Source organism: Carica papaya, chromosome 5 (assembly GCF_054855325.1).
Source record: "Carica papaya isolate Zhongbai chromosome 5, ASM5485532v1, whole genome shotgun sequence".
Classification (NCBI taxonomy): Eukaryota; Viridiplantae; Streptophyta; class Magnoliopsida; order Brassicales; family Caricaceae; genus Carica; species Carica papaya.
Genome location: NC_142313.1, coordinates 7250654 through 7260329, shown reverse-complemented (window position 1 = coordinate 7260329; position 9676 = coordinate 7250654). Strand labels below are relative to the sequence as shown.

Genomic DNA, 9676 nt, shown 5'->3' with positions numbered 1-9676 from the left:
AGGAAATAACATTAAGAATCTCTTTAAATGTAATTCATACGATTAATGCAACATCAGTTACCCAATGGGCTGGGCAGTTCAAAACCACTAGGTCACTAGGTGGACTTGGTTAGGCCGAGTCCATAATATAGATCGTACAGGACCAAATTAAACCTGGGCCACAAAACATGTTTTGATTAACCCAAGAAATTTGTTAAAATAAAATAATAATGAAATAGTAATTAATTTAATTAAAAAAATAAATAACAGTGTGTAAACCAGCCCAACACGTTTATTCTGCCACTCGGGTGGGACATATAAAATATGTAAGTGTGAAATCTTCAAAAGAAATCACTCTTTTTTAAATAAATAAATTAGTCTATGAATAATTTAATAGAATGGAAAAAAGTAGTTATATAAAAGAAAAGCACAGATGAATAACGTGCTCTGGTTGCCGGCCCACCGGCGTTAACCTCATTCAATTTAATTAACGAAAAGCAATGGCCGTCAATTTGACAGATCATTCCATCTAAATTTGCCACGTCTCCAAAATCTACTGACTTAGGTCGGTGCCTTTCCAATCATCCACCGTTCGTTTTTGCCACCGCCTTCCTGAATCTTTTAAAAAGCATTGAGGAACGATAGGGAATCTACACGTACGGCCCCACTTCCTTGAACGATGATTTAACGCCCGTCACGTGTTTTCTCCGTTTGAAACTAAACGCCGTCATTCCCTGATTTCAAATATCTGACCGAACCACTAGGTTCCGTTTACGAAGCCTTAGCTTCGGGGCTCATAGTTGACGCCGCGCTATATATTCCAAGTCACTGGCTCGAAACGGAGGTTTCCATTTTGCTCACTCCATCGTTTTCTTAACTGAGACGCACCCAAAAATTTCCTTCTTTGCTAAGAAAAACAGATCCATTTCGGGGATATCAGGATCTTGAATCGGAGGGAACAATGGCGGAGCAGTCAGAGGATTCGGGTATAACGACCGAGACATTGATGGAGAAGATCGCCGAGAAGATTCACGGCCATGATTCGTCTTCTTCTTCTGATTCGGACTCGGACAACGAGAAATCTGCGGCTTCGTCCGTGAAAGCAAAGATTTATCGGATATTCGGCAGAGAGCGACCGGTTCACAACGTTCTCGGTGGAGGAAAACGTATGCACATTTCGGTTTCTTTGTCCTTTATCTGATTTATTTTATATGCTCCTGATCTATGGTTTCTTTTCTTTTTTTCTTTTTTTGTAATTTTTTGAAGTGATTGTTTTATTTCTTTCCTATGGCGGTTTGAAAAAGTTCTCTTTCATTGATGATATTTGCTTATAGATTGGTTATCTTCACTATTTGAGCGTTTGAAGATGAATTATCCATTTGGTGGCTTTGAAAATGCAGGAGCCGAGTGGGTTGTAGTAAATATTGTTGCTGAAACTGATGACTTCATCATTCAAGTTGGATGATGAACCTAGAAACGACTGCTTAATACTTCTTTTCCTTTTCATGTTATTTTAAAAGCAAAAAGTTTCTTGTACTTTCTTCCGGCAACCAAACAAAATATAACAATATAGGCAATCTTGGAACAAATCTCCATCTTGGGTGGATTTTCGTTTGTAAATATATATCTATTTTAACAAGCAAAATGCAATTTTTTTTTTAAGAGGATAAAAATATAGCACATATAGATTTCCACGAATAAGGAATTTTAATTTGATAGAACTTAGAATTGTTTCAGGTACACATATAATGTCATTTACTTTAATTTTTATCATTGTAGATAAGTTTTTATCATTTTTAACTGAAATAAGTTAGGATTTACAAATAAATTTTAGATAATTTTAGATTGATTCCAAACTTAGCCTTAGTGTTGGATATCTAAAATAAAAATAGTTTGGTTAAATGGGTCTAGTTTGTAACAGAATTCAGGCTTTTCTTAGTTCTTTTCAAATATTTCTCCAGAAAAATTTCGGGTAATTGCAAGAGATATTTTGCATTTTGTTTAACTGAGTGTAGGGTTTAAACATTTGGCATTTCTCTATTGACATCTTTTCACAACTTGGTGCAGCTGCCGATGTGTTCTTGTGGAGGAATAAAAAGATCTCAGCTGGTGTTCTTGGCACAGCAACTGCAGTGTGGGTTCTGTTTGAATTGGTAGAGTACCATCTCTTAACCCTTGCTTGCCACATTTTAATACTCAGCCTCGCAGTCTTGTTCCTGTGGTCCAATGTGCATACCTTTATCAACAAGTAAGCCTCTTTGTTTTTAACTGTATTATCCTATCTGGTTATTCACTTTGTAGATTGTTGTTTGGTGTATCAGAACTCCATTATGCTTTCATGGTTGATTGTCTTCCATTCTCAGCATAACAACTCTTATTGTAGGTCTCCTCCTCGAATTCCTGAATTCCATTTTCGAGAGGAGCCATTCTTGCAGGTTGCCTCTGCACTGCGGATGGAAATAAACTGGGTTTTTGCAACATTGCGGGAGATTGCTTCAGGAAGAGACTTAAAGAAGTTTCTTGTGGTTTGTTAATCTTCTATCTGTCTAGCTCTCTCTGGTGAAAGATGCAAACCTAAAATTGGAAAAGTAATTAGATTCTGATAAAACAATGGTTTCTTCAATGTCAGGTGATTGCTAGCTTGTGGGTGGTGTCAATTGTGGGTAGTTGGTGCAACTTCTTGACCCTGTTTTACATAAGTAAGGCCAATGAGAAATTTGAATCGGAAACTTTTTTTGTTCTTAAATATAGTTTCATACTAATCTTGGTCTCTTGACCTGTAAAACAGTTTTTGTAGTGTTGCACACTGTGCCCGTGCTTTATGAGAAGTACGAGGACAAGGTTGATCCGTTTGCAGAGAAGGCAATGATAGAAATCAAAAAGCAGTATGCAGTATTTGATGCAAGGGTTCTTAGCAAGATTCCAAAAGCTGCTGCTTTCAAAGCCAAGAAGGTTTAACCTGTCAGCTCCAAGTCATTGCTTCATTTTGCTCCAACAAAATTATTTTTGTGTTGGGCTTCCAAGTTTCAAGGATTCAGCGCCATCAGTTTTTATGTTTATGTATGGCTTTCAGATTGCCTTGTGTTTCTGAGATATTTTAATGTCGATTTTGTTTTAGTGGTATGTTTGTCACAACTTTTGGGACCATTACTGAAGCAGGCTCATTGCTGATTATTGTTGTTGACACTCCATTCTCATTTGTCCAACCAATTAATTACCTGTCGGTTCAGGCATTTAGTCAGATTCAACGAGCCTTATCGTGCGTTATACCAAAAGGCTATAACTTCAAGTCTCTTCAGAAAAAGTAAGCTGTCAGCAATTTGGAATTGATTCTGGATTAATTCTCCTATCAATGGAGTTATTTAAAACTAATTTTCATTATATTATGATAATTAATGTATATGTATTATTATTAATCAATAAAAATATATGAATAGGGATACACGGTAGAACCACAGAGGCGTTGATGGAGAAGATTGCCAAGATGATTCACGCCTATTTCCACCGTTTAATTTATAAAAAGTAAAAATAGATGCAGAACCTCATTATCACTTGATGGTATATTTACTGTTATGATGAAGTACAAACAGATATTTATCTGACATAAAGTTAAAAAAGTATCCAACACGAAGCTTCAACTAGTAAAACAAAGCTCAGAATAATCATAATAAATAAATATTAAATACCAAATATCAAGATTACATAATGTTAAAAGGATCTATAGAAGTATAGTTTATATAAATAATCTCAAAAAGGTCTCAAATGGGCTGGCCAATTAGCCCCTTGGGCCGAGCACATAATGTAGATCGGGCTGGACCCACTAAATATAAAAAATAAAAGATAATAATTAAAATATGTACGCACAAAATAATTAAAAATCCTAATTAAAAGAAAGGCATGAACAATAACATGGCTGGTGGAGCCCCCACTGACATTTAGCCGATCAGTTCATCTAAATCTTCCACGTGTCTCCGATCTACTCACTCAGTTGTTGACTTTTAAATCGTCCACCGTCCATTGTTGCCACCACGTTCATGCCTCCCTAAGAGCATTAAGGAAGGAATCAACACGTACGGCCTCACTTCCTTGAACGATGATTTCACGCCCGTCACATCTCTTATCTTTTCCAAACTTAACGCCGTCATTTTGTGATGTCAAATATTTCATCGGACCGCCGGCTTCCATTACCGAGCCTTAGGTTCGGGTGTGATCATCGACGCCGCGCTATATAACCCAAGTCCACTGGCTCATAACGCGAATTTTAATTCGCTGGAACGGTCACTTTTTGAACTCAGACGTACCGAAAGTTCCTTCTATACTAAGAAAAATAGATCCACTTCGCAGATATTAGGTTTTGAATCGGAGTGATAATGGCAGAGCAGTCCGAGGATTCGGGTAAAACGACCGAGACGTTAATGGAGAAGATCGCCGAGAAGATTCACGGTCATGATTCGTCTTCTTCTTCTGATTCGGAGTCGGACAACGAGAAATCTGCGGCGTCATCCGTGAAAGCGAAGATTTATCGAATATTTGGCAGAGAGCAACCGGTTCACAAGGTTCTAGGTGGAGGAAAGCGTATGGACATTTCAGTTTCCTTGTCTTTTATCTGATTTGTTTTACATGTTTCTTCTGATCTATGGTTTTTGTTTTTTTTTAAGTGATTCTTTTATTTTTTTTTCCGACGGCGATTTGATGAAGTACTCTTTCATTGCGGATGTTTGCTTATAGATCGTTTTGACTTCACTGTTTAAGTGTTTGAAGATAAATGATCAATGTGGTGGCTTAGAAAATGCCGGAAACGAGCGGGTTTCAGTTAATATTGTTGCTAAACCTGATTACTTCCTCGTTCAAGTTGGATGATGAACCTAGAAACGAGTACTTGATACTTCTTTTCTATTTTATTTTATTTGGAAAGCAAAAAATTTCCTTTAGTTTCTTTCTTCTGGCAACCAAACAAAGAATAAGGCAACCTTTGGAACAGATCTCCTACTTGGCGGATTTCAAATATGCAAATTCCTGTGAAAGATGATAAGAATTAAGATCATTTAATGTGAATATTAGAATAATAAATTTTAAAAGAGGATTTCATCATTTTCTAATTGAACTATGCCAAGATTTGCAAATGAACTCCATATAAATCTTGGATTTGTTCCAACGGTACGCGGATTGTTGGATATCTAAAACCGAAATCATTTGAGACAGTAAACCGGCTTGTCTGTGTTCTTTTCACAGACAAGCCACAAAACAACCATAAGGTTTGGGGCAATTGCAAGACGACGTTTGCTTTTGTTTAGTTGAGCTCAAAGCGTAAGCATTTTGCATTTCTCTATTTGAAATCTTTCGTACAACTTGGTGCAGCTGCTGATGTGTTATTGTGGAGGAATAAAAAGATTTCAGCTGGTGTTCTTGGCACAGCAACAGCAGTGTGGGTTCTGTTTGAATTGGTAGAGTACCATCTCCTAACCCTTGCTTGCCACATTTCAATTCTTGTGCTTGCAGTCTTCTTCCTCTGGTCCAATGCACAAACCTTCATCAACAAGTAAGCCTCTTGGTTTTTAACTGTATTGCACTGTGCATTAATCAAGTTATTCAGTTTTTAGGTTGTCGTTTGGGGTATCAAACCTTCATCTGCTTGCATGGTTGGTTGTCTTCCACTCTCAGGATAACAACTCTTATTGTAGGTCTCCTCCTCGAATTCCTGAATTCCATCTTCCAGAGGAGCCATTCTTGCAGGTTGCTTCTGCACTGCGGATGGAAATAAACTGGGTTTTCTCAACTCTACGGGAGATTGCTTCAGGAAGAGACTTGAAGAAGTTTCTTGTGGTTTGTTAATCATCTATCTGTCTAGTTCTCTGGGGAAAGATGCCACCTAAAATTGGGAAATTGATTAAATCCTGATAATATAATGGTTTCTTGAATATCAGGTGATCGGTAGCTTGTGGGTGGTGTCAATTGTGGGTAGTTGGTGCAACTTCTTGACCTTGTTTTACATAAGTAAGGCCGATGAGAAATTTGAACTGTAGGTTTTTTTTCTTCATAACTCTAAATATAATCTCATCCTGGTCTTGGTTTCTTGACCTGGAACACAGTTTTTGTTCTGTTGCACACTGTGCCTGTGCTCTATGAGAAGTATGAGGACAAGGTTGATCCGTTTGCAGAGAAGGCAATGATAGAAATCAGAAAGCAGTATGCAGTATTTGATGCAAAGGTTCTGAGCAAGATTCCTAAAGGTGCTCTCAAATCCAAGAGGGTTTAACCTGTTAGCTTCCAAGTCATTTGCTTCAATTTGCCCCAACAAAATCGTTTGTGTTAGGCTTACAAGTTATAACATCTCAGCATTTGAAGAATTCAACGCCAAATTTTTTGGTTGCTTTTTATGTTTATCTGTGGCTTTCAAACTGGGCTTTACTTCTATTTGTGACATATTTGAATGTCAATTTTTTTTTTGTGGTATGGTGATCACAACTTTTGGAACAATTATAGAGGCAGCAGGATCATTGTTGATTATTGTTGTTGATACACGATTTTGATAAGAACCAGCTATGATGGCTGTTAGCAACAGTTCGGGCAGACTGTCTTAGGAGCTGAGCCGATTGCCTCTTCATTGCTGCCCGATGAGGATTACTGTTCATTTGCTATCTCGTATCTGTGGCTGAGAGTGAGAGAGGATAAAAATATTGTGTCAATTGTGTATTTGGTTCACTTCAAAACGTTTCTCCCCAGCTACCAGTAAAATATGAAACGGCTTTTCTATCATTTTGCATGCTTAAACTAATATTCTTCCTCTGGCATCTGTTACTTGCAGATGTTAAAATATTAACTTGTTTTATTTTTTCAGTGAAAGCTCAAAATTTCTTGTTTTCTTAAAACAGAGACATTAATCCAGGATAACAGAAGTCCATAAACATTGCCAATTATAAACTTGCGAGCATACTTCAGTGATATGAGACATCATGGATGAGATGGGGGACTCTCACGAATCATATTATGGCTGACAAGGAATTAGGTTTCGGATGGGTGCTGTAAAACTCAAATCCATCTAGCAAATTTACTGTGAGATTTGAATCAACTTGAACTCTCGAAGGGTTTCATTTGCAATTATTTAGAACTACTCACATGTTTTTGGAGAAATCTGAATAGTTTATACTCCATCACTGCTACTCACATGTATCATAGGACTTGGTCAAATTTCAAAAACAAAAACCCTAATTAGTAACAACAGAAATTAAGGAGTTATAATTGTTCTATAAAGAGATACTTAAAAACAATGAGCACACAAAGTGATTTGGGCCTGGCTCGTTTGACCGGACAGGCCGAACCAACCTGTTCACATCAGTCACTGGACCAGCTCGGCAAATGGGCATCCGATACGCGTCGAGCAAATTTAACACGTAACATCTCTAGAAAATTAAGACACTGTTTTTTTTAATTAGATAATAAATTAATTATCAATAAAATAAAAGAATAGGACACCTGGGCAGGTGGAGGCCCATAGACATTAACCGTATTCAATTCAACTAGCAAAAAGCAATGGCCATTTATTTGACCGATCAGTCCATCTACATCTGCCACGTGTCCTAACTCGATGCACTTAATCGCTGACTTCGCAAACATAAATTTTCGACTGCTGGGGCCTGGGAGAAATAGATACATTTGGGAGGTATTAGGGTTTCGAAACAGAGCGAACAATGGCGGAGCAATCGGAGGATTCCGGTAGAACGACGGAGACGTTGATGGAGAAGATCTCGGAGAAGATTCACGCTCATGATTCCTCGTCTTCTTCATCTGATTCGGACTCGGACAACGAGAAATCTGCGGCGGCGTCCGTGAAAGCAAAGATTTATCGAATATTCGGCAGAGAGCGACCCGTTCACACTGTTTTCGGTGGAGGAAAGCGTATGGACCTTTCGGTTTCTTTGTCCTTATCTGATTTATTTTATAGCTTCCTTGTCATCTATGGTTTCTGTTTTTCTTTATCTTGTTTTTTCGAAGTATCGTTGCGGATGTTTGCTTAGATCAGTTAGCTTCACTGTTTAAGTGTTTGAAGATTCATTTGGTGGCTTAGAAACAGAGCGTGTGTTAGTCAAAATTGTTGCTAAAACCGATGACTCCGTGATTCAAGTAGGATGATGAACCTTGAACGACTGCTGATACTTCCTTTTATTTTCCCTTATTTGGAAGCAAAAAGTTCCTGTAGTTTCTTCTCACTCAACCAAACAAAGCATAACAAAATAGGCTATCTTTGGAACAAATTGAGGATTCTATGTAATTCATTTAGAAATTTGTACGTATTTAATTAGGGGAAATACAAATTTGATAGAGTTTTTGAAATTCATTGTTTGGCATTCTAAATGAGCCCAATTTTGACTTTTAGGGAGACTTTCATCCTGTTTTAGCTGAAATAAGTATTTGTTGAAAAATGAGTTCTATGCTAATTTTGAATTTATTCCAAACATAGCCATAACTTGATAATTTCATTCTTTGATAATTTCATTATCGCTTGGTGCAGCTGCTGATGTGTTTTTGTGGAGAAATAAAAAGATCTCAGCTGGTGTTCTCGGCACAGCAACTGCAGTGTGGGTCCTGTTTGAATTGCTCGAGTACCATCTGTTAACCCTTGCTTGCCATATTTTAATTCTCTCGCTTGCAGTCTTGTTCTTGTGGTCCAATGTGCACACCTTCATCAACAAGTAAGTCTATTGGTTTTTAACTGTATTACCTTATCCATTTATCAAATTATTCAGTTCTCAGTTTGGTGTCTTAAACCTCCGTACTGTTTTCATAGTTTGATCATCCTCTGTCCCCAGAATAACAACTCTCGTTGTAGGTCTCGTCCTCGAATTCCTGAAGTCCATATTCCGGAGGAGCCATTCCTGCAGGTTGCTTCTGCACTTCGGATGGAAATAAACTGGGTTTTCAAAATATTGCGGGACATTGCTTCAGGAAGAGACTTGAAGAAGTTTCTTGTGGTTTGTTCATCTATCTGTCTGGTGAAAGATGCAACATAAAATTTGAAAATTAATCAACTTCTGATAATTTGATCATGTCTTGAATGTCAGGTGATTTCAAGCTTGTGGGTCATGTCAATTGTGGGGAGTTGGTGCAATTTCTTGACCTTGTTTTATATAAGTAAGGAAATTTGTTTTGGAAACACTATTTTTCCAGTTATAAGTAAACTGTAATACTGAATCTTGGTATCTTGATCTGGATAACAGTTGTTGTTTGGCTGCACACTGTGCCCGTGCTCTACGAGAAGTATGAGGACAAGGTTGACTCATGTGCTGAGAAGGTAATGAAAGAAATCAAAAAGCAGTATGCCTTGTTCGATGCCAAGGTTTTGAGTAAGATTCCTAAAGCTGCTTTCAAAGCTAAAAGGGTGTAGGGCGTGTTTGACTTGTTTTTGTTATTGACTGGTCCTGGTAAAAATGCTGTGGGAATTGTTGTTGTTTTTTATTCAAGTAAAATGCTTTTGAGACAGAAGCAGGAGGATCAAGAATGTTGCTAAAATTATTGTAGGAAGTGTTGTATAAAAAGTTTTTGCTTGTATGTTTGGTAATCGTAATGAGAAAGTACATATTGTATGTTTGGGGATCGTAATGTAGAAGTACATCTTGTTAAGTAAGGTTATTTGATATAATAAACATTGATTAAATTTGTTAATTTGTAATCTGAATATATAAATAGTCTAAATAATAAA

At 37.3% G+C, this 9676-nt stretch overlaps 3 protein-coding genes across 3 annotated transcripts; all 3 read left to right on the top strand.

Annotated features, from left to right (window-relative positions):
• The first annotated feature begins 815 nt into the window (after nt 1-815).
• Nucleotides 816-3220, top strand: LOC110820956 (reticulon-like protein B5). The gene is made up of 5 exons (XM_022050603.2): nt 816-1145; nt 2047-2227; nt 2363-2504; nt 2609-2678; nt 2768-3220. Exons 1-5 carry the CDS (start codon nt 941-943, stop codon nt 2935-2937), a joined length of 768 nt encoding a protein of 255 aa, XP_021906295.1. The 5' UTR covers nt 816-940; the 3' UTR covers nt 2938-3220.
• An 869-nt stretch (nt 3221-4089) lies between these two features.
• LOC110820931 (reticulon-like protein B5) lies at nt 4090-6735 on the top strand. Its single transcript, XM_022050567.2, has 5 exons — nt 4090-4554; nt 5338-5518; nt 5661-5802; nt 5904-5973; nt 6069-6735. The coding sequence occupies exons 1-5, from the start codon at nt 4350-4352 to the stop codon at nt 6233-6235; spliced, it is 765 nt and encodes a 254-aa protein (XP_021906259.1). The 5' UTR covers nt 4090-4349; the 3' UTR covers nt 6236-6735.
• An 867-nt stretch (nt 6736-7602) lies between these two features.
• Nucleotides 7603-9639, top strand: LOC110820930 (reticulon-like protein B5). Its single transcript, XM_022050566.2, has 5 exons — nt 7603-7875; nt 8489-8669; nt 8807-8948; nt 9039-9108; nt 9195-9639. The coding sequence occupies exons 1-5, from the start codon at nt 7668-7670 to the stop codon at nt 9359-9361; spliced, it is 768 nt and encodes a 255-aa protein (XP_021906258.2). The 5' UTR covers nt 7603-7667; the 3' UTR covers nt 9362-9639.
• Nucleotides 9640-9676: the final 37 nt, after the last annotated feature.